At 44.4% G+C, this 25,060-nt stretch overlaps 1 protein-coding gene across 5 annotated transcripts in view; it reads left to right on the plus strand.

Annotated features, from left to right (window-relative positions):
* The window catches only part of Il1rl2 (interleukin 1 receptor like 2), a 42,510-nt gene extending 31,676 nt beyond the window's left edge, over positions 1–10,834 (plus strand). For all 5 annotated transcript variants that reach the window (XM_031367329.1, XM_031367331.1, XM_031367332.1 and 2 more), the window contains 2 exons: positions 6,450–6,611; positions 8,307–10,834. In XM_031367329.1, coding sequence (XP_031223189.1) covers positions 6,450–6,611; positions 8,307–8,725 — 581 coding nt within the window. In that variant the 3' untranslated portion in view covers positions 8,726–10,834. The remainder of the gene's footprint in view (positions 1–6,449; positions 6,612–8,306) is intronic.
* Positions 10,835–25,060: the final 14,226 nt, after the last annotated feature.

A 25,060-nucleotide genomic window follows, 5' to 3' on the forward strand; every position in this document is an offset into this window, starting at 1 on the left:
AGGAGGAGGAGGAGGAGGCAGAATGTGGGGGTGGTATAAAGGGATGAGAAGGAACCTGCTTCCCTCAGAGCTCAGCAGAGCCTGAGGCACAGGCCCTTCATCCCTGCTCTGAAGGTCAAAGCTATCTTCCCCTGCTCCGCTTGGTGTCCTCACTGGTGTTTCTGTCCTGCCACCATATTTTTTCTTTTCACACAGAAATATCTCTGTGTGTTCCAGAACCAGCATTTCTTTCCATTCAGGTTGTAATACATCGTAATTAAAAAAAAAAAAAAAGTTTTCAGAATGAATGTTATCTAGTAAGGCCCTGGGAGTAAAAAAACAAAAACAAAAACAAAAACAAAAAACAAAAAAACAAAAAACCCAAACCATTCAGTCTGCTTTGATGTCCCTTATTTGCCTATAAAAACTAATAAAAAGACAAAAGAAATCTACAAAGCTGGTGTACATTGGGATAAGTAAGTGGACAACTTTTCAGGCCAAACATTTTTCTTGAACAGGAGCAAGAGAATGAAGAAACTCAGAGTCCAAACACATTCAGAGTAGCAGATTCAAAAAAAAAAAAAAAAAAAAAAAAAAAAAAAAAAAAAAGCTATTCATTCTGAGCAACTGTTTGTGCACAAAAGTCACCACGCAAATTATTGTGTACAAGTTGTTGATAAAACACAGATGCTGCAATTCAAACTGCACTTAGCTAAATGTCAGAATTCAAAAATTGGTAACCCAGAGGCTGGGGTGTAGCCCAGTGTGGATGGCTGAATGAAAAGGAAGAAATAAATAGAAAAGAACATGACTGCTCCTCAGGGCGGTGAAGGAGAAAGTCTATTGTAGATAAAAGGGGAGCATAGCTTGGGGTGGGGGCAGGGACATCAGGGGGGAGTACAAAGCCTTGCGAGGAGACAGAAGAGCAGCTGGTAACCAAGATGGCAGCCTGGGCCAAGAGAGCGGACAAAGGGACCAGGTAACCTAGACAGTTGGAATATATAACGAAGGGCAGCTGGAGGAAACTCAGTCCATCCCCTTGGAGAGTTCAGGATGGGGGTAGGGTATGCCAGTTCAGTCAGGAGGATCCTGTAACAGGTAGGAACTGAGGAATGCATGGAGAACCTGGCAGCCAGCATCTGCTTTGATAAAGCACCTCAGCCCTTTGTTCTGAGTTTGAGACTTAACAGTGGTGAGATGTAGCCATGGTCCTTGCCTGGCCAGGCCAATACAATCTGAGGTGCTTGCCTGTCTCCCTGGCTGTCCCTGTGTGAGGAGACCACACCACTCATTTCTTTTGGAGTAGATAGGAGTGGTCTGCCTTCTTTCTCCATTGACTCAGAGAGTGTGACATTCTTTCATGTGGTGTTTCTGGAAGCTCCGGCCCCTCTGGCCCCTCAGTGGTGTTCATGACTCTGACTCACTATAACTCCCAGAAGTATGACTACAGCCTTGCCTTAGTTATGCTGTGCACATAGTATGATAAAGCTGCCTGGCAGAAAGGTTGAGTTTGTCAGCAAGAGACGGAAGGAGGAGTGACTCACCCCTGCAGAACCGGGGAACCCAACAGATGACACATCAGGACCCCTTCCCCCAGATCAGCACAGCCTAGGGTCGTGGCTTTGCAGATTGGAGCTGACAACCAGCCAGGGAGCCCTATGATTTTCTTTGTTCTTATTTTTTAATTCGGGAAAGTGTGTGCTTCAATTTTCCCACCTTTCCACCTACTCAAACGTCCCTGTGCTAAGAACTTCGAATAATGTCTCTAAAATGATCTAGTAATGAGCTTCTGAGGTAGATCATGAATCCTGGGGACAGCCTGAGTTGTCTTGGGAGAGTATTCTGGAACATAATCAATATAACGAATATGGATGTGGAAGAGTGAGACAGTATGTCTTTCTTGCCAAAGTTCATTCTAATCTAGTTGGTTAAGCCTTGCCATACATGGGTAAAGATAATTGACCCACGAGTTACAATACGACAGCCATTCACAAGTCTGGTTGAACTCTGGGAGTCCTGAGTTTCTATGCTGCCCCAGGTCATGTCAGAACTGGCATGTTAGGTGTGCCCTAGTTTCTGCGAGACTTGAAAGAGTGGTCAGCGACAGGTCAGCTGAGAACTAGGTGCACTGCTGTCTTTATTCCATCCAGACTTACATGCAGTGTGTACATGGACTAGAACAGTTAGAGCTCACCCAGCAGGTGGACCAGGCAGCAAAGGGTAAGGAAACAAATGAAGCAAAGCTCAGAGCTGGTGAGAGGTCTTGGTCTCTAAAGGTAACTGCTTTCACAACTAAAGCCAAGTCAGTTAATTCTAGCTTTCCTCACACATGTTTCTGTGGTTTGTGAAATAACATAAATCATTCTGGGGCTCATTTCCAAAGACAGTTTCCTGTGGAGAGTCCCCGCTTATGGTAGTGCTGTAATGTAAAGGAATCGGGTGGCCTTTAGCATTTCCAAAGTAAATGTAATCCTGTGTGTTACGCGAGTTCCTTCAATGCTTTCTATGTGTTCTGGGGTGGACAGACACGCCAGTCCTCAGACATCTTGGCAAAAGACCTTACATAAAGTTATTATTTTTTTTAAATTCAAATTTCATCTATCAACTGCTTAATTTGTTCTGAAATATCACATTGAGAGACAGGAGCACTGAAGAAGCACCGGGCAATTTCTCACAAATATCAGTCTATAAAAGTGATCTTGCTTGGGTTTTACAGACAGGAATAGAGGTGTGAACAGATGTTTTTAAGGTGAAGGGGTGGTTTGAGAGCCTCGGGGAGATGGGGGTGGGAGGAGCTTGACCAGGCCAGAGATAAATTGCCACCTCTACTTCTGAGGGATATGGATATTGGGAGCAGCCATCGGCACATCTGAGTTTCCTCAGAAGAGCCACTGGAATTTCTAGAAATTCTGGGAGGCAACCGATTCATCATCTGTGCTGCCGGCTGCTGCTTCCTCCACTGCTATTCCTTTAACTATTGGGAAAGGAGTTAGCGCAGAACTTCACAGTGCACAGCAGCCTTTCATTATGGGTGTGAGTGTGTGTGTGAGTGTGTGTATGTGAGTGTGTGAATGTGTGTGAGTGTGTGTATGTGAGTGTATGTAAGTGTGTGTGAGTGCATGAGTATGAGTGTGTGAGCATGTGTGAGTGTATGTGAGTGTGGGTGTATGTGAGTGTGTGTGCATGAGTATGAGTGTGTATGAGTGTGAGTGTATGAGTGTGAGTGTGTGAATGTGTGTGTGAGTGTATGTGAGTGTGTATGTGAATGTGTGAGTGTGAGTGTATATGTGACTGTGAGTGTGTGAATGTGAGTGTGTGAATGTGTTTAAATGTGTGTGAGTGTGTATGAGTGTGAATGTGTATGTGAGTGTGTAAGTATGTGTGAGTTTATGAGTATATGTGAGTATGTGTGAGTGTGTGTGAGTGTGAGTATGTGAATCTGTGTGAGTGTGTCAGTGTGAATGTGTGAATGTGTGTATGTGTTTGAGTGTGTGAGTTTGAGTGTGTGTGAATGTGTGTGAATGTGTGTATATGAGTGTGTGTGAGTGTGTGTGAGAATGTTTATATGTGAGTGTGTGAGTGTGAGTATGTGTGTGAGTGTGTGGTGAGTGTGTGTGAATGTGAGTATGTATATGTGAGTGTGTGGGTATGAGTGTGTGAGAGTGTGTGTGAGTATTTGTGAGTATGTATGAGTGTGTGTATGTGTGTGAGTGTGTGAGTGTGTGTGTGTTTTGTAGGCTGTGTAGAACAGAGCAGACATCTGAGGCCTCAGAGGTTGACTGGTTGACTACCTTTGGCCGTTTTCCTTACTGACTTTCCAGGATGGCATCTCTTGTCAGTGTCTCTGGGAGGAGGTGGGACTTCCTGGAAGTATAATGTTGGCTTCAGGAGATAGGCCAAAGCCTTGCTTCTTGTGTTTCCTTGATGTGGGTTTTGTGTGTGTGTGTGTGTGTTTGTGTGTGTGTGTGTCCATTCCATCACACAGGACTTCAGAAAATGACTCGATCCTAAAGGAGTGGGCTTGCACAGCACTGCTTTGTGGGCTCTGGAATGTTTCTGGAAAGATATAATTAACCAGAAGCATTCTTGGAGCTTATATGTTGAGACATGGAGCTATCGGTCCCGGGTTGCTATTTTGTTTTATTTAAAATCATGTTTGGCCACACTAGGAGAAATGAGCAACTTGGGTTTAGAAAACTCTGCACACCTTTGAGAAATGGTGCAGCCCCGTTGATCTCAGCTTCCTTTCCAGAATCTTAGATTCAAGTGTACGTCTCACAGTTTATCAGAAAGTGCCCCGTACTACTGTCTGCTTCAATTCTTCAAACATCAGAGGACTTGGGGCTAGAGAGATTAACAGCAATGACTGTTCTTTGAGAGGACCCTGGTTTGATTCCCAGAACCCCTATTGCAGGGGACAATTGTCTGTATTTTCCAGTTCCAGGGGTCTGTCTTGAGTGAAATGTCCACACATATGAAATAAAATAATAACAATTTTTAAAAATTAGACAGCTGTGACAAAAAAGGCAAACGTGGATTACAAATGTGTCTTTGATAGTGATGCATCTCCAGCACATGTGGAGAACAAGTCTGTAGATGGTACCTTTGCTCCAGATCTTAGTTTAAAGGTTGGTGGCTCAGCTAGCTCAGTGGCCAAGCACACTCACCAGCCCGGGTTTGGCCTCCAGCATGGAAAGGAAACAAGCTTAGAAAAACAGTCATACAGTTTGGGGGCTTGGGTTCTTTTTTTTTGTTTTTGTTTTTTTTGAGTTTTCAGAAGACATGGGACTTTGTGCTTCCAGATCTCTTTCCATCTGTTCCAAGTATAGAAAGTTGGAGAGCGAGGGGAACGCGTGTCCTCAGATGCCTTGTTTTGAAAGAGGACTGGGATTCTGTCAAGTACGAAAACATTTGGCAAATGTAATTTCTTTTGTTTTCTATTTAAGCGGAGCCAGTGGAGGGAGAGTGAGAAACAAGGAGAGGAGAGAAGCTGGTGGTGGATGGTGGCAGCTGTGCCTGGGACTGGGGAGGGTTAACAGTCCATGATATCCCTTCCCAAGGAGGATGCTCCCTGCTGTAAATGGGGCACCAGGCAGCCAAGGCTTTCTGAAGGTGTAAGTCTAAACACATCTAAATCTTCACATGGGATGGCTCAGTTCCTTCTTAAACAGTCAAGAAATAGGAGCGTATGAGATCTCCACCTCTCTGTCTCTTTATTCTTTTCTTTCACTCTCAACAAACAACAGCAGCAGCAACAACAACAAAACAACAGCAACAACAAAACATTTCTGAACTTTGGAAAGCCATCTATTTAACATTAAAATTTATACTGGAAAAAGTCATTATGTTCGGTTGTCTCCAAAAACAAATCAATACTCTGTAGTACATACCTGTGCTCCCTAAACTGAATGCTTGGGACCCAGATCCTCCTCTTCCCACACAAGGGATCTTATTGTCAAGTTCTTTTAAGATGTCTGGTCAGTACTGATGGGGTTCTCCCTTGGTCCCACTTAGCTCTACAGCGCCCTTCTTGCCTGACAGTGGACAGAGAGGCAGAAACACTGGTGCCAGCTTCGCTCTGACATGTATGTGGGCTTCTCTTTCACATGCATGATGGCTTCTGGCTTCTCTCTCACATATAAACTGGCTTTTCTCTCACATGTATGCTGACTTCTCTCTCACATGTGTTCTGGCTTCTCTCTCACATGTGTGCCAGTTTATCTCTCACACGTATGCCAGCTTCTCTCTCACATCTGTAGTAACCTCTACTCTTAGATCCTCACTTTTTTTCTGATCTCTCTCACCCAAAAGCTGTTACACACCTTCTCTGAATACCGTTTGCCAAGAATGTCAGACGACAAGAAATCTTTTTGTGTTCCTTTGGCTATTGTCATCTTAAATGCCATCTACCATTTTATTTTGCATATGTGAGTGGTGTGCACAATACGATGATGTGTCTTGTTCAAGTTTGCCCTGGTGCACACAGTAATGGCTCCCATTCCCGGTTGTCTGGGAAACACTTGTCATCAATGGACACATTGACCACATGTGTTGTAGTGCTGGACTTCTCAATGATATGGGACAAATTAGGAGTCATTAAAATGATGAATTTTCTGCTATGCCAGAAAATTCAACTGGTTTTGCTTGGCGTAGTTAGTACAGGTCTCAATTGCCTACATCTGCAATTAGTGAGATGCAGTGGGAGACTTAGGATTCAATTAGGAATAGCAGAAATGGTGCCACCTGTTTAGTCTAGATTTAGATTTTATTCCCCTGTACTGAGTGAGAATGAGCCACGTCTCTCACAGTTCAACTGTGAGAACATAGTATAACAGCATAGAATGCCTCGTCAACCAGCAGGGCATGTGGAGGTCACTGGCCCCAGTCAGCAGTGCATACAGCAGTGAGCCATGGTTCACACTGAGGGATCAGGTGGATCATATCTTGAGCTTGTCTCTTTTCCTTTTCAGATGAGAAGGTGTATGATGCCTATGTCTTATACCCCAAGTACCCAAGAGAAAGCCAGGGCCATGATGTAGACACACTGGTGTTGAAGATTTTACCCGAGGTGCTGGAGAAACAGTGTGGATATAAGTTATTTATATTTGGCAGGGATGAATTCCCTGGACAAGGTATGTTTTAACTGAGCCTTTATAGAACAAATGGAAAAGGTAACAAGAAAACAAAAAAAGAGGGCCAGGCCTGTAATCCCAGCACTGGGATGCTGAACCAGGATAAATGGGAATACAGGGCCAGTTGGGTTGTTTGTACAGACCCTATCTCAAACAGACAACAACAACAAAAAAGGAAAACCTCTCCCCTCCTCCTCTCTCCTCCCCCCTCCTCTCCTCTCTACCCCCAATGATTCATTTCCTTCACTCAGGGTTCACATCCAGAAGTTTCTGTTACCTCAAACAGTGCCACCAAGTGTTCAAAGTGACCAGTGTTCAAAGAGCCCATAGGAGACATTTCATATGCAAACTCTGGTATCCTCTGTCTAAATAAGCTGGACAGTTTTTTGTTTTTTGTTTTTTTACTTCTGTTTACTAGGCATGTAGTTTAGGGCAGTTCATGAACAGCAGCATTTGTATGGGTGAGACAGGAATGGATGTTTTCTTGACTCGAGAGACCTGTAAATGCTACCACAGGCCTATCTAACACAAACCCTTCCTCCTGCTCTTTGCTCTGGTTGTGGGAGGCCACACAGCAAAATAATTGGATACTAAAATAAGCACATTTTTCTTCTCACTAGGAAAAGCAATTTTTAATATTGTTTAAAGGATATGTATTGGCTATCTCTAAATACAGAGATATATACAGGGCAGTTTGTATAGTAGAAATAAAACAAAAACAAACCCAAAAAACCCAAAAAACCTGTCATTAGAAATGGCAGCCCCCTCTTACCCCTCACAGGAGGCAATTGGCAGCCAGTTAGAGCATGCCCAGTTAATACCAGGGGGCTCTTCCTTCTTCTTCCTACAAAACCACCACGGTGTACTATTGGGCTTCAAAATTCGTGATGCTAACCTGGAGCATTTAACTAACTATATAGAACACGAAGAGAAGTTCTTTGCTCTTTAAAAATAGATTTTAAAATAAGTTTCTTATGTAACTTACCTGAGACTCAGGTCTAGGAATATGGCATAATGAGATAGGCTTAGAGAAAGAGACTTAACAATAAATAACAGAACACAGGGTAACCGTCAAACGAAACAAACAAGACGTGACTGATTGTTGTGTTTTACAAAAAGATAAGGGAGAGAAGGAATATGTTTGGTGGATGTGCAGTCAGGTGTAGGAGAAGGGGGTGCCTCCGCGGGCCCATGCTGAGGCATCCCTTCCCCCTGAGAGACCAGACACATGAAGGTATGGTATAGAATAGAGTTCATTCAGGGCATAGGGAGGAGAGTTGAGAGGGTAGTAGAGAACAGAGAAAGGCAGAGAGAGGGAGTAGAGGAGTAAAGGGCGGCCATGAACACATCGAGGGGTGGGGAGAGAAGGGGCAAGGGTGAGAAGATAGAGCTGGAGCAAGAAAGCAAGAGAGAGCTGAGGAGCAAGCAGCTCTTTGTATTGTGAATCAGGCACACCTGGCTGTTGCCAGGTAACTGTGGGGTAGAGCTTAGACAACATGCTAACACTGATGACCACTGGGGACCAGAGCACAAACCCTGCACAGAACAGTGGGAGAGAATGCTCATCTCTCTGAGCATCAGTCCTGTCTATTGGAAAGCCCCTTTCCTTCACCTGGTGCCCATTTCTCCCATTGCTGGTAGCATCACAGCCCTTGCCTCATGCTGGGTCTTCTGAATCCTTCTTCTCAATTGCAGCTGTGGCCAGCGTCATTGATGAAAACATTCAGCTGTGTAGGAGGCTGATGGTCCTCGTGGCGCCAGAGTCATCTACCTTCGGCTTTCTAAAGAACTTGTCAGAAGAACAAATTGCTGTCTACAATGCCCTCATCCAGCACGGCATGAAGGTCATTCTGATTGAACTGGAGAAAGTCAAAGACTACAGTACCATGCCCGAGTCTATTCAGTACATCCGACAGAAGCACGGGGCCATCCAGTGGGATGGGGACTTCACAGAGCAGTCACAGTGTGCCAAGACCAAGTTCTGGAAGAAAGTGAGATACCATATGCCACCCAGGAGGTATCCGGCATCTTCCCAGGTCCAGCTGCTGGGACACACGCCCTGCCATTGCAAGGCAGGCAAATGCAATGCTGCCACAGGGCTCATAACTCCCTGAGAGTGGTTAGTGTGTGATCGCTCACACTCTATCCTCTCTGGATTGTCTACCCAGGTGGCTGGCTCTTTTGTGCATGTGATCCATCTTGTTCTTGCCCTTGTAGCTTTTTGTGTATTAGTTTTGTTTGTTGGATGCTTTCAGTCATAGCTGATCATTAGTACTCCTGTTTGCTTCATGGCTCCTGAAAACCCATATACTCCCCTGACCATGGGATGGCTCTAACGTTGGGCTTCCATGTCAGTGGGATACTGAGGATGACAGATCAGGTGGCGAGGATGCTCCCGGTTTGAGATGGGAGGCTGGGCAGTCTGAGGATGCCAAGTGGATAGCCTTAGGGAAGACCAGCAAGGACAGTGGTACAATGTCTTTGTTTGTCCAGAGTCCACCGAATTCTAGTCCTCAGGCAGTGTAGACTGCATTGAATCTCCTTCGTTTTCCTACTGCATTTAGATAACTAACCATTATGGGAACAAGGACTGGGTGTTGGGGAGAGAAAGAGGTGACAGTCACAAGATGAATCCTGGGAAATCAGACCGGGGAAACCAGCATTATGGTGCAGATCAGAGTTTACTGTGCAACCCTTAAGCTTATATAAAGTGTTCAAGCCAATCCCAAGCCGCTAAACCCTCGGCCAATCGTATCTTGCCACATCATCATCATGCCCCAATGAAAGCCCTGCCTGATGAGGTACCTCAAAAGGAGTGGGGGTGGGAGCATCATCACCTGTTAGGACTTCTGTGAAGATGGAGGAAGCCGCCACCTCCCCACCTCGGTTCCTTTTTGTTGTCTCACAGATGCTCTGGAGCTATCTTAAGTCTAGTGACATGTGTAGCGAATCATGACTCTTCAAAGAGCTGCCTGTGGTGCCTCACTCTCTGTCCCACTTTTTTCTTCAAAGGGTTGACTTCCACATCCCCAAACATGGTACTAACACGATGCCCCTAGAAGCTGCTTAGATGTCACCAGGACCAATGGTCTCCATTTCCCTCCTTCCCAGCCCCTGTGACTAACTATTTTAGGAAATTCAAATAAGAGACACCATGCACCATTTCTCATTTTATGACTGACTTCTTTCAAACACCACGGAGTCCTCAAGTGCCCTCAAGGTTCATCCATAGATTAGCCTTTTTTTAAAAAAATTATTATTATTATTTTCACTACTCTGTCTTTCTCTTCTTTTTCTTCTTCTTTAAATCTTTCCCCCTCCTCACGAGCACCCTGAGAGGAGCACAGACTCTCTGCATGCCCGCAGTATGGTGAGCTCACCAAGGGTCCCTTCAATCATACGCTTGTACATTTTGCTTTTCGGTTTCTCTTTGCACCATGGGAATTGTAACTCCTTACAGAGGATTTGGGGGTTCAGGTACAGTAAGGTGTTTACTACTTCCAAAGGCGTCACTGACTGGTTCCTCCTGTCTTCCTCACCCTGCATGGGCTTTTGCTTCTGGTTGATTCCTGCAAATTGTCAGCAGTGCTGGAGAAACCTAGGGACGGGGCTGACTAATGGGACTTGACCTTTCTTTTTTTGAAGCCCAGGACACAGTGCCGGCCTAGTTCCGCTTGTGCTCAGTGGTAACATTTTTTAGCTGAGTGATCAACATCGGATCCTTTAGTGAGGAGGTGGGGGTATCTAATTAGATTTGGACTCTTACTTCCCTGCTCATTTCCCTCTGAGAGATTCAGGAGGCTATGTCAGGAGCAGGGGGACATCACCCAGTGTCTTCTCTATGGGGGCTCCTTGACACACCTGTGACCACTAATTGTAGAAAATGTGTTCTCTAGAGGTGATGCGTTCATGTCCCTTGTTCTGGCCACACTTATGGGGACATTAGCTGAGGCTCTTGTCAGAAAGGAAAGTTAACTCACTTGAAGTAAATATTTTCTGGAAATCTCTGACTTCTGTGAGGTCAATGGTGCTGAATTTTTTTTTAAACTGTATTCTCCTTTTCTGTCAGAAAGCTTTCCTCTTGCCAACATGTCTTAATTTTCCTTTTGCTTAAACTTATTTGAGATGTATTATGAATGCTAAGATGGGAGTGTGTTATGTCAGCACGTTGACATTTTTAATAAAGTATATTTTAATAAAACATGAATGTTTCTTTGCTCAAAGGAATCGCCACCTCCTGTGTTTAAATGATGTCATGTGTTCTGGCATTGAATACATTCCTGTTTGTAGGTGATTGCTTTGCCGTGGGATTTGTGAAAATATAGACCCATATTTTAAGGCTGGTCAAGGCCCAAGCTATACAAGCTATAGCTGTGCACCCCACTCTCTCCAACAGTGGCTTTTCTTTTTTTAAGCACAACCTACATGTGCATACCATCTTGACTATACTTTCAGGAAGGTGATGGGTTTCTTACAGTCTTTCATTGAGACTTATAGCATACCCATAGGATGCACACCCCAATCTCTCTTTCACTTTTGTATTTATAAAACACATAATGGCACAACTTTTACAGGAGTCACAGTAGTAGGCCTATGATCAGAAAGTGAGTCTTTTGAATTCTTCCTAAGGATTAATTGTAAAAAAGCAGCCTTGAATTTTAATTATGTTTGATCAGTCATTAGAGATGCCCAGCTAGTGTGTCATAAATGAGTTTCAAGTCTACTGGGGTGCAAAAGACCCCATTATCAGCAGTGGAGTTGGTCCAAGACCTCCCGGTGTGTGCCTTGACCTATGGATAGTGCTGAATTCAGTACATGACATGTTTTTCCTAAACGTATATATTTAGTACATACTTTAAAAACAGGTTCACAATAGTGACAGCAAAACCAGACATTTCTACTAATATACACTGTCATAAATATATGTGGTTATGTACTCTCTGTTCTCATCAATTCTGATCACACTTGTCAGATGATACAATGTCTCTGTTGACTGTGAGCAGATAAAACGAACATGAGCAGAACATGAGGCCACAGATAAGAGGGCCACTATGATAGCTCTTGCTGTGTTCAGAATCTTGGCCCCATCTGTATATAGGAAAAAAGATAAGGATGCTCACACTCTGTTCCAACTGTTCTAGTTTATCATGGAAAAAATGGAGGCCCAGAGAAGTGAAGTAACTTAACTGGAGACTCCAGGTCTCTGCATCAGAGAAGCATTGACTGGCTTAGATCTCTCAGAAGGTATGCCAAACCTCTGAGGCCAGGACACTGGCTGCTGGTTGGAGCTACGCAGATCTTTGAGAGTGATGGAGCCTCTCAAGTTTGTTACTTCATGTAGATGAGAAACAAAGACAAGGAGAAACAATGAAAACAGAGCCATGACTGGGCAGGAGCCGGTTTATTAAGAATAAGGCAGGAGAGACTGGAGCTTCCGTAATGCCAAGGGTCCTGAGGGAGTTGATATCAAGCTCCTTGCCTATGAGTTTTTAAAATAAGACTCACGTCAGAAACTATTGATTGATGTGATTTCTGGTTAATTCTGTGGGTGTATCATAGGCAGAGCCAATGGTAAGCCTACATATCTTTTGCGTGTCCCCTTGTCCTAACCTAGGAGATGATCATATGCTGCTTGCCCAAGCAGGGACTAATCCTAAGTCATGCTCATCCATTTTTTTCTTGACCTTGGTTAGGTTTGCTAACCCTTGATCTTGGCAAGGCCTGCTGGCTCTGAACCTTGGCTAGGTATTATAGATGTTAATTAAGCCATGATTTCTTTGTTCTCACCTTTACATGACCAGCTGGGAGTTTACCACAGAGTACTGCCTTTTCTGGACATGGGGGAACTAGCAATTAACTCTTATTGAAGTTAGCAATATATCTGCAACTTTCCTTGGGTACTTTGTATTTAGCTCCTTGCCCAAAAGGTGATGCAGAGGGAATCTCCTTCCGGGACCAGGGGGAGGCTTTTTAGAAATCATCCTTATGGATAATTCAGTATGTTGTAGCTGTAAAGACTCACCACTGCGTATGTTCCTCATGCAGCCTTAGGGAGGGTCAGCTGGAGCCTGCCAAGAATGGCTTTGTTGTTTTGCCTACAGCTTGCTCTTTCTCTTATCTGGTCAGTGTGGCGACCTCCTACTCAGTTGCAAGCCCTGTTATTTACCTTATTTGGGCTTCCTAACTTTGTATTTTGACCTAACACTGTTTTTTTTCTTTTTAACTTTACTATTTACTTCCATTGCTGCAAAACTGCGGGGCTAAATACTGTAAAAACCCAGAAACTGAGTTCCAGAAGCACATAGCTGTGGCCTCTCTGGTTTTTGTTTTTGTTTTTGTTTTTCTCTCACTCTCAGTTTTGAGAGTTTATAGACTTTCACGTTGTGTTGCCTTTCCCAGTGGTGAGCAATCCGGTAGCTCTAGAATCTACGAGGGATTTAACAGTTGGGTCCAAGAATGCCCTGAATGGATGTTTCATAAATGGATGCTTCCAAAGTGCTAAGGATTTTTAAGATGACTGCAGTCAGCGAGTAAGGTTATGCATCAATGATTTCTTTGCACAAATTCCTAGTTGTCTTAGTCAGGGTTCTCTAGAGTGACAGAACTTATGGAAAGTCTATATATTATGGGAAATTATTTTGATGACTTACAGTCTGTAGTTCAACTAACCCAACAATGGGCAGCTGTGAATGGGAAGCCTGAGAAGCTAGTAGTTGACAGTCCCTTGAGGCTGTCAGCTGTTTCAGCTGACCTTCTGTAAAATTAGGTTTCAACAGATGTGCTGGCAAGTAAGTGCAAGCAGGTGAAGAAGAGTCTTCCTTATTCCAATGTCCTTATGTAGGTCTTCAGAAGAAGGTGTGGCTCAGATTAAAGGTGTGTACCACAACGCCTGGATCTGAGACTTGCTGTGTCTCAGGCTGACCTTGAACTCAGAGATCTCCTGGACCTAAGCTTGTTGTATAGCCACCATGCCTCAAGATCTCCATACCCTGATCCAGGTCAGAAACTTATATTGTCCAGCCTCAAAATCTGGATCACAGGTGAGCCCTTCAATTCTGGATTGTGTTTCATTCCAGATATAGTCAGGTTGACAACCAGGAATAGCCACTACACTAGTATTCATATCTGAGACAAAGCTTTAACATAGAGTATGAAGTCTATTGAAGTTTGCCTATTGACTAGGGCCTTGCTTTTTCCTAGGAGTCTTCAGACCCAGTGCCTGTCTACCTGGTGGTGTGAAGAGCAAGATAGTCTTCAGGGCCAACCTCGCTACCTTCACTTACACAGGGTGTGCTGGGGAAGGGCTGCTGGGATGCCAACCCAACTTCCCTCATTTAGTGGCTGTCCTGAAGCAATAGAAACAACTTTCAAAAAACGGTAGGGACATAACAAACATGTCACTTTGAGAGATGGATTAGATATGTCTCAGAGAACTTTGGCAGTTATGGAAAGCAGTAATTGTGTGAAGGGAACTCAGCTACCCAGCTGGCACTGAATGTTTTACTGGGAACAGCTGGTGGCTTCAGGAAATCCTAAACCTTCTGCTAGTTTCTTAAAGTTGTGTGTGCGCACACACGTGGACACACATGCACACACACACACACACACACACACACACACAGCATGGGATGTGGTAGTGGTATGTCCCTGGAGACAACATGCTCAGAATTAAAGCTTATGGAATATGTGCCTTTTCCCCATGTTCTATGAAGTAGGCAGGGTCTAGGCTGCCTAACGTTCCTGATAGCTATTGTTCTGTCCCACTTAGGGAAGCACCACGGTCCTTCTTGACGCTCCTGAATATTCCCAACGTTTCATTCCTAATGGCTTCTTACCACTGACTTGCCTGATTGCTGGCTCTTGGTTCTGGAGAGGAGGAACTTAGGGAATTTTGAAGGGCATTCCTGGCGAGTGTATGCTAAAGATGACTGAGGTGCCAAGCATCGACCTTCAATGTCATCCACCCTGACAAGCCATGTCATAAGAGTGTCTGCAGGGGATATCTTAATAGACAGCTGGTATTGACAGTGCCATCTTGCTTGGAGTGCTTGGAGCTCCCAAACATGAGGCTGGGAAGACAGCACCTGGTGACCCTTTCATTACTCTTGAGCCTGTTGGACCCCTAAAAGCTGTGATTCCAAATGAGCTGTCCATTGTTAAGGACCAATAAGCATCTGCTTCTTAGCTGTCATTTTTTCCATGCATACTCGCAGTGAAACTTGGAATTTCCCCACAGGACTCTGCTGCTTCCGGAGCTTCTGTGGCTGAGGTTCAGTGGCAGTGGTGATAGAGAAAAGCTTGAAGTGACATTTGTAGTGTGACCCTACTCCTGTTGATGATTTGATTTTGCTCTGCTTTGTTCTGTCCACTGGATTCTGAAACCATCAAATGGAAAATCCCAGAAGTCAAGAGTTGCTAAGCTGTTAAGCTTCATGCCACTCTTAGTATGGTAATGGCATCTTGTACCACTGTAGCCGGGACATGAACTGCCTCTTTGTTTAAACTATCCGCACTGGATATGTCACCTACCGGTTAGACACTCAATCGTTTGAGTTCTTGTAACTCTTATTTCATTTATTGATGGCTTCAAAGTGTCAGCAGAGTCATGCTGGTAGTTCAGGTTCTTCCTATAAATGTCATCCCATCACCCAAGATGGGTCAGGAGAGCTCGCATTCATGTGACTCTGGCTATAGTATATTTTTATAATTGTCAGGTATTGCTATTAATCTCTTATGGCATCCAAAATTTAAGTTAAGCTGCATCATAGGAACTTTCACAGAAGTATATGTGTGTGTGCATGTATGTGTGTGTGTGTGTGTGTGTGTGTGTGTGTGTGTGTGTGAGTATGTGTGGGTGTATGTGTGTGTGTGTCTGTGTTTATGTATGGTTACATATGGTTTGCTATTATTTTTAATTCCAGTCTCCACTGGAGAATCTAGGATGAATTCCTCTTGGATAGGGAATACTTATTTGCCTAGAATAGATAGAACATCAAAAGCTATGCTGAATCCTAGGGGAAGGTTGGTGGGAGAGGCCTGGGAATTCTTCCCATTCAAGCTACTCTATCAATCAGCTCTGTCTGAGACAGTTCTTAAAGCAAACGTTTCTGCTATCCGGTGCATATGCTTTTAATCCTGCACCTCAGACAGTGGTGAGAGTGAAGAGAAGGGGCCCTCTGGAAGCCATTATGGAAACAAACATGGAAAACAAAGCCCAAGTAGGCCTACCACGTGGCCCAGGTGTCGCACTTCTGGGTATTCACAGCAGGAAATCTCTGTTGACACACTGCTGGCATACTGACACCTCTCTGTCTGTGGATGCACTGTTCACAATGCTAAAGATACAGAAGTAACCTGAGTGTGTGTGAACAGAAGAGGAGAAAAACGTGTGGTACACACACTAGGGAATTTTATTCTGCTGTGAAAAATGAAATCATGTTATCTTCAGGGAAGGTAGGTAGAACTGCAGGTTCTCATACTTTGCAAAATAATTCAGACCCGGGGGGACAAATAGCAAGTGTTTTCTCTTACTGCAGAATTTGTGTTTTAAGAACATAAGTCATGAAGTGACAGGAAGGCCTCCAGGGGACATGGGTGTGTGCTAAATGGAATGGGAATAAGAGAGAGCAAAGTCGGGGAGTCTATAATTCTCTTCTATATAGAACATGTATGATATGAAATCAGAGTAGGGAGTGTTCTAGGTGTGACTAGCAGACAGAGGGAAGGAACAAGATGGTGAATATGAGCGAAGCATAAAGATAGACAGACATGTATGAAAATGTCAGGATGAAACCCATTATTTTCGTTTGCTAACCAAAAGTTATCTCAGCAGTTAAAATGTAACAAGAAGGTATAGATGAAGGAATGGGGTTGGCGAGACAGATCAGAGTGTAGGTTTAGATTTTTCAAAACCTACTTTGATAAAGGTTCTTAAATGCTTCGCCCTCCGTTCTAGCCCACCGACCAAAGAAGGGGAGAAAAAATGGTTAATAGGAGAAGGGGGATGTAGACATGTTTAGAAGTAGTTCTTTGGGGGTGATATCAATCTTTGTTGCCAGGATCTTGACAGTCCAGTCCAAATCACCAAACATGAATCAGTAGCAGCGGCTCAATCAGAGGAAGCAGCAAGAAGCAGCCGGAATACCGTGAGAAGTTCTTTGGCACTTTTCTCTCTATGAATTCACTGCAAGCACAGATCAATGAAGAACAGCAAATTGTTGCAAGGGGAACCAATGCCAGAGTCTTGCTAACTGCTGGGTTCTACTGTACTCTTTCCAAACATCATGAGTCCTCTCAAGCATCTGCCTCAGCAAAAATCCTCTCCTAAGACAGTTTCCAGAAAAACATCACATGACACAACTGAGTCTCTAAAGAAACCTGAAATTTCCACTTCATTTTAGGGTAGAGGTGCTTTTGTGCAGGCTTGGCGTCCGGCATGCAGAAGTTGGGTAGAATGGAAGAAAGGAACCAACTCCACAAAGATGTCCTGCAACCTCCATATACATACCATGGCAAAGATGCTCCAACACACGCTACATTTTACACACACACACACACACACACACACACACACACACACACACACTGCTCTGTGTTCAGAGCCAAACTGGAGGTGCAGCTGAGAGACGTAAGCAACTCAGAGACGGAGTGACATTCAGGTCTTAGCCCTTCTTACTCTGAAGTTACTAAGTCAGTCACAAACCCACTTTCTTGTGATCTCTTCACCATGATCTGCCCGTGAAAACGGCCTGAGATGACATTAAAGCACACTCCATAGGGGTTTTAGGCAGGCATGGGCTTTCTCTGAAAGATCAACTGGAATAAAAAGAATCTATATTTATCTACTTGTCTATGTCTATCTATTTCTATGTCTGTCTATGTCTATATAACTATTTCTATATTTCTATATCTATATAGATATTGATATATAGATAGATCTAATTTATCAGATATATCTATATATTAGATATATATCTATATCTGTATCCATATAGATATAGACAAATCTATCTATTGGATATCTGTCTATCTACTGTCTGTCTGTCTATCTATCTATCTATCTATCTATCTATCTATCTATCTATCTATCTACAGATGTAAGCCAATTATGCTACTGCAGCCTGTGATCCCAGTGCTTGAGAGGCTGAGGTGGGGGAATTGTGAACTCAAAGTGGTTACATAGTGAGACCCTATCTTGAGAAAGCAAACAACAGACAAACAAGATACTTAAGTAAAACCTCTTGGTCAAGCCCATGATACTCCCGGGTGACCGGAATGGGAACTACAAGTGAGGGCTCAACCTGAGTTTCTTCCACCCATGTGTGGGACCCCACAGTGATCCCAGTGGCTTTCTGCCATGTCATAGCTGACCTTTCCCCAGATCTTGGCCCTGCTTTCCGTTTACAAACTTTCCTCCATCGCGTGCTTGTCAGGCAAGTGGATGCAGGATGTGTTTAAAGATGAAGAAAGTGGAGAGTTCCTTTCTGTTCTTGACATAACAAATACACAGAATCGGCTTCATGTCCTGGCACGGAAAGCTGCTGAGTGTTGGAGCTCAATGGCCAGGGCCCTCTCATCTCAAATGTAGTTTTTTTGTTTTTTGTTTTTTGTTTTTGTTTTTGTTTTTTTCTGGGCCACTGAAGGTTGGGACACAGCGTGCACACTCTGAGCCTCACATACCCAGAATGCATCTGGAGACCCTACTGGTTGCCTTAATGAGAGAACTCCACAAACTCCCTGTTTATCCATGGCAGATTCCTGATTTGGGAAGGGCTCAGAGTCTTGGACTTCTCCCGGTCTCTGAGCACTCAGCTGCTACTCGGGTTGCGTAGCCACTCCTGAAAGGGCCGCTCATAGCTCATAAGAAACGGACTCCACAGGTTCCCTGTTAGAGGTTTTAGGCTAGGAAGCAGAATTCCCTGCTCTCATCCTGAGCTGTGCATTCCTCTCTGACTCCAAGCAGCCCAGGAGAGGAGGCTGCATCTCGAGGTCGTTCTCTAGGTCAGACTCCAACCCGGCTCAGAACAGAGTGTGCAGAAGTGATTACGGCACTGGTTTGAATACACTTTGTGTTACTGTCTTCTTTTTCTCTTGTATGTTGTTTTCCAGATGCAGGGTGAGGCTGCGTTTGGAGTGTGGACCCACAGTTCGTCTTGCTCCCTGCCATTGCCCCCATAGTCCAAATCCTCTGGCTGGACTGGGAGGTGGGAACATAACAAGGGCTTTGGCCCTGAAGTCTGCTGGATGGTGTTTGGTCCCCCTGCCCCATGTTTACTCAATGAAAGATTAAACTATAATTGTGAAAATGACAGATGTCCCCTTAATAAGGGTCTGTCCTCACATTTGAAAAACAAAATAGAGTTATTTGATTGGCACCCATGTGAGAAATCACAATTTTTGTTTATTTAGCCAGAAGTGATTCCTAATCCAAGCCAACAACCAGTTTAGTTAGTCCGATCGTTTTCATCTGGTCTTCACTATGCTGGCAGGGGTGTAGACCTGTATGTAGACCTGCAGAAATGTAAGCCAGATCAGCAGGAGGCAGCCAGGAAGCCAGCTCAGGCACCCCTCACCAGAATTCTTACAAATGTGCACTGTGCATGGAATAGTTTCAAGAGGCCACAGAGAAGAACCAAAATGATGCAGTTTGCAGGAAAATGGAGGCAGCCAGAGGTCATGGTGCTTAGGAAGCAGCAGTAGACACAGAGTGACAAATGTCATGGACTTTCTCTCATATGGGACCTTGAATTTGCAAAGGGATGTGAAGCAGAAAGGTGACTCTGGGGAAATGGAGGCAGGGAAACAATGGCACTCACTTCATAATAGAAGTCCTGGAGGCCCTCATTTCATAATACAAGTCCTGGAGGCCCAGAATTGTGACACTGAAACGATCCAGCCCACAACCTTGGAAACTAGAGCATCAGTAACAGAGAAAGGGTAAAAACGGGCAGCCTGCGGACTGGGTGCCGAACAGTGGTATCTGTATCCCCCAGTTCTAAAGGGACATACAGACTTTCATAATGTCTGGTATTGTCCCCTTCCCATCCTGTTGGCTAAGGACAATTCTTACCAGTTACTATCCTGGCACTTGACTTTCTCCCCTTTTCTGGTTTGAGGAACCTGTAGCATGTAGCAGAGTGCCCGTGACCCAAGACTGAACCCCACAGCACCAACTGTGCACCAGGCACCAGCTGTCAGGAAGGGAGGGAACATAGGGTCCTAGTGCCCCTCGCTCATCTGTGATTTTCTGAGGAACTTCATTCCGAAGATATACCAGGATGATTCATTTCTTACCCAGGGAAACGGCGTGGGGTCTCAAGAGAGTTAAGAGGAGCTGATGTGGTTAACGTTCATAAGATATCCATGTCTGAAGGTGTCATGGATAATTGTGTTATTTTGTATGATTAATACATACTAATAAAAAAAATCAGAAAACAGACTGGTATGCAGAGCATGTTTTTCTACCCTGTGAGAGAATTGTTTTTCACACTGACATGCATGGCTAACTTTACTTGTGTTGTGTTGTGTGAACTTGAGGAACTCGCCATGCCCAAACTCTTGCCTTCTGGTGGGTTCCAGGCCCCTTATTTCTCTCCTTTCACTTTATTTCTCTCATTAAGATTTATTGTCATTCTGAAGGAAATAGAAAAAGAAGCCACTTAAGAGGAAGAATTGGGGTGATTCTTCAAAAGTCACATGGCTACACTCAAGCCATGGGCAGTACTTGCATTCTCTCCTAACTAATCCCAAAGCAAGGTGTCATGGAGGTGCAGAGGCTAGACTCTGAGTTTGAGCCAACACACCGGCATCAACAACCCATGAGGGCCATAGAAAAGAGCAGTTTGTAAGCTGGGACAAAATGCATGGGGGAAATACACATTTTATTTTGAATTCAGTACATCCATACAAAGACAGGGCATTAAAAAAAATAGGGTCTGTGACCTCTTGTTCTATTTTGTTTTAGTAACTTTGTTTTAATGAACCACATTTAGATTTGTAACCTTTTAGTTACCCGTCAACTTTGCTTCCAGTGATCATAATTTCCTGCCCATGTAACAGGAAGACATCAAGAGGAAAAGAAAACAGTTCATGGGCAAAGAGCCCTGAGGGGGCGTGGGGGAAGCCAGGAGGCTAGGGAGAAAATCATGCCTTAATTTGCCAAAGTAGAGCAAAGACTCCATTTGGCATTTCCCAGCGACACTGTGGCGCCCTCTCGTGGCGATTATGGGAACTCTTCTGCAACCAGGGTAACAGTCCTCACACCAGGGATGGATAGGGGGACACACAACTTCTAGAAGGTTCTCGAACTTCAGGCTAAGAATGTGCTTCTTCCCCTTAGTCTGGATTGCTCCTCAGGCAAGCCACACTGCCTGTGTTAAAGCATGCCACATTCATGATTCCTCATAAGAAAATGTGTTAGTGAGGCCTCCGTGAACTCCCTGCGTGTTTGCTGTCACAGATGAAGTAGTCTTTGTGCAAGACACTTGGGACCATATCCGTTCAAGCCTTCTGATCTTTAGGGGGTGGGCCCTGAACTATTTAAATATGCATAAATGAGATACCTGGGGGCTGGGACCCACCAAACCTGATAACAATTTTTATTTATGTTTGATATGCCTCATACACACAACCTCCACGTAATTTAGTGTCCATGTTCAGTTCATTCTGATTTCATATCACATGAAGGCAGGCTGGCTTTTCTGTCAGAGGTAATGTTGTGTCGGTGAAAAAAATGTTGCCGATTTGAGAACATTTCAGACTCTTTTTAAAATGACTAGTGACTCAGGCTGTAGCTGTAATAATTATTAGCCCTACTACATTAATATTATTTTTATAGCAATTGGCACCGGCAATGATGGAATCTGATATTCACTGGTAGGTACAATGGATCAGACAACACAGATGTGGCTGACTCAAATGTGGCCTCCCTCTGTCAGGACCAGCAGCACTTCTGTGGTTTTGGTAGAGGGGCCCAGTGGTGGTCTGGCTCCCCAACCCGTGAACCATGACCATGGGAAAGATCTGCAGCCATGGGCCATATTGTGTTTTCGTCGGCGGAGCTGTTGGCTTCAGCTACACCCAACAGTAACTCTACCAAACTGTCCCTTTGCAGGGATGCTAAGCCTCTTTGAGTGATTCTTCCCATTGGTGTTAAGGACAGTGTCGCCTGATGGAATGGGGTTGAGAGGGAACACGGAGAATATGTTGGATTCCCTGGTCACCTGTGGCACATGCTGTTGTTGGGACTCCTGCGTTACCAAGGATGAAAACTAGGTAGTGAATACTGACTTGTCTTTTGGACAAGTGTTTCGAGCTCTCCCCCGAAGCTCTTGTAGGCATTAGCCATGATGTAAATTTGTATCTTAGTTTGGGGTTATGTACAAGTTTAATTTCAGCGCCAAATCCGACGCTTTAAAACTCCAGCAGAAGTGCAACCTCTCCACATTGCACAGGGTTGCTTCTTTTGTCCTGCAGGGGGCACCCTCGTGCTTTTCCTTTTGAGTAGAATCTGTTTAGAACCAGGCTAGCCTATGTAATACTGGAAGGTATTGGAAGGTAATTGCACATTACTGGAGGTAGTGGAAGAATCATTGGTCTTACTGAACTGTGAAAATCATGACCTACAGGATGCCTACTGGAGCCTTAACTGCACATGGTGTCAGCCCAGTCTCTCCAGATACTCTTAGCTGTGGCTCCGGTTCACCATCAAGGATACCAAGTGGATTTTGGTAACATCTTTATTCTCTTTGGCAAATTGGAACCTGCCCAGAGCTCTCACAGAGGTGGTCCTGGGAGAAATGTATCTATGCGTAGACTGACATGCTGCGGGTAACCTCCCATGGTTACAGAAATACCTCCGACCCTACCTGTGGCAGCCATCTTGGTTCTTGTGTTCCCCAGAGAGAAGCATTCTTAGGGTACAGGCAGAGTGAGCAAGTAATCAAGAGTTATTTTGAGCAGTCAAGAAAGTGGAAAATACACTTTCCAGAATGGAGGGTGTGCCAGGCTGTGGCCCTGCCAAGTAGCTACTTCTAGGATATGGACTCAGAATTTTTATTCAACTGTCTCTCTTCCCTTTCCCACCTCTGACTGGGGTCTGGGCTGGTATCCCTCCTGGAACAGAAAGGCTTTCTTAGGGATCAATCTTTACTGGCCACTCAGTCTGTTACAATTAGGTTCAGTGGACATCAATGAGAGGAGAGGCCCTTGGACTTGTGAAGGCTCGATGTCCCAGTACAGGGGAATGCCAGGGCAGGGAAGAGGGAGAGGGTGGGTTAGGGAGCAGGGGGAGGGGGGATGGGATAGAGAGGGTTTTGGAGAGGAAATTAGGAAAAGGAATAAAATTTGAAATGCAAATAAAGAAAATATCTAATAAAAATAAATAAATAAATAAATAAATAAATAAATAAATAAAATGTGGAGATAGGAACAACAACAATAACATAAAGCAGTAAAACTTTTAAAAGAGAGAGAAAAAAACGATGTGTAAAGTGTAACAGCCAGTAGAGCTGAGACATTTGCTAGAGCAATCAGCTTTCTAGGAGGCGGCCTGAACCAACTGCGTGCAGCTTTGCTGTTTTCTCAGAACCCCATCCTTTCTCTTCACTAGTTAGCTTGGCTGGCTCAGACCCAGCTGTGAGCCCTCTTATTTACCTTCCCCAGTGTCTCTGGCCTCACTCCCTAACTCTCACATTCCCTTTAATGGTATCAGCGCAGCATTCAGCATTCGGAGTCCCCGTGGTTCTGGGTACTGGAAGTTCCTGATGCAGCTTCCTGCAGTGTGGTCTGCTCTTAGATGCACCAGTCTGCTCAAGATCCTTTTCCATCCTTTTTCAGAAACTAGAAACGTTTACTCGCAGGTGTGAGCAATTGCCTATGTGCATCTCCAGACCTCCAGGCAGCACCCGCATCCCCTCAGGAAGGATCAGTTGCCTGTGCCCATGTCCCCTACCAGACAGCACCCCCTTTTTTGTAGCTTGCTCTTATCTATTTTGGAAGCACGGGGTCTGAAACTGGCCAGATGAGCTGAAACAAGGCAGAGTTCCCCAGTTCCTCTTTCTTTCTGGCACTCAGTTCTAGGAATATTTCGCTTAGGATCCTTCTTCCTCATTTGCCTGGGTGGGTGAGGAAGAGATAGGTCCTTTCTCGAATTAAACAACGGTGAAGGAAAACCCTTGATCTCCTCAGATGAGTAACGATTGACCGTTGGCCTGGGGAGCTGGTGGTCATTGTTGGGTGGGGGTCTGTTCTTATGGAATGCCATCGACCTGTCTCAGCTAAAGCTTCAATCTCAGCCCTGCTGAAAATCTGGGACAAGAGGAAACACAACATTTATGTCATCTTTTGTCCCCAACCTTCACATAGGGATAGTAAGAAGGTTTAAGGTAGCCATGGTATAGGAGTTAGGTGCCTGTGTCCACTGTTCCTCCCACCATGACCTCAGGAGATACAGAGCTAGGAAGGGCCCCCTTCCCTGCAGTTTATTTTATTCTGACTTAATACATGCAGGAAGAGATTTTGGTATGATATGCATCTTCCTTCCTTCCTTCCTTCCTTCCTTTCTTCCTCCCTCCCTCCCTCCTTTCCTCCCTCCTTTCCTCCCTCATTTCTTCTCTCTCTCTCTCTCTCTTTCTTTCTTTTTTTCCAGACAGGGTTTCTCTATATAGCCCTGGCTATCCTGGAACTCACTCTGTAGACCAGGCTGGCCTCGAACTCAGAAATCCACCTGTCTCTGCCTCCCAAGTGCTGGGATTAAAGGCGTGTGCCACCACTGCCTGGCAATATGCAACTTTCTATTCAGCCATTGTATATGGTTTTCCCCTAGAACAAGATATTTCTTAAAAAGCCACATTAAGTTGGGCTGCTATAAGTACAGTGCGACACTCACTCATTTACCCAGTAGGTCTACAGTATCAGGGTTAAAACTTGATCACGGACAAAAGGCATTATGACTCCAAAGGGAGTTTGTCTCCTGGGTATTTCAGTCAGTTGCTGGAATCTCTTAACTTAGATGTGTTCCAGATTGATCTCTGCTAAGTCTGTGGAGAGATCTGCATGCTTTCTTTATTCAGGCATAAAGGTGCCCTAAGAAATATTTTGTTATAGCTAACACTGAGATTGAACATTATTACCTGGCCTCCACAGTGTTTCAATAATCCTAATTGATCTCCTAGCTGTAGTTAGCTTGGAATTTCTACAAAGGAGCTGTCTTATCAGACAGAGTGTCTCCAAAGTTAGAGATAGCAGTTAGGCACTGATTGCCAGAGCAGTCCCATAAAGTTAGAGATTGCAGTTAGGCACAAATCATCAGAGCAGTCCCACAAAGTTAGAGATAGTCAGGCACTAATTATTAAGAGCAGTCCCACACAAGGCAGAATTGTTTTACTGACTAGAGAGAAGTTATAGGGCTTCTCTCACTAATTATTTAGTTACAGCCAAGGAATGCTAAA

Source organism: Mastomys coucha, unplaced genomic scaffold, assembly GCF_008632895.1.
Source record: "Mastomys coucha isolate ucsf_1 unplaced genomic scaffold, UCSF_Mcou_1 pScaffold14, whole genome shotgun sequence".
Lineage (NCBI taxonomy): Eukaryota > Metazoa > Chordata > Mammalia > Rodentia > Muridae > Mastomys > Mastomys coucha.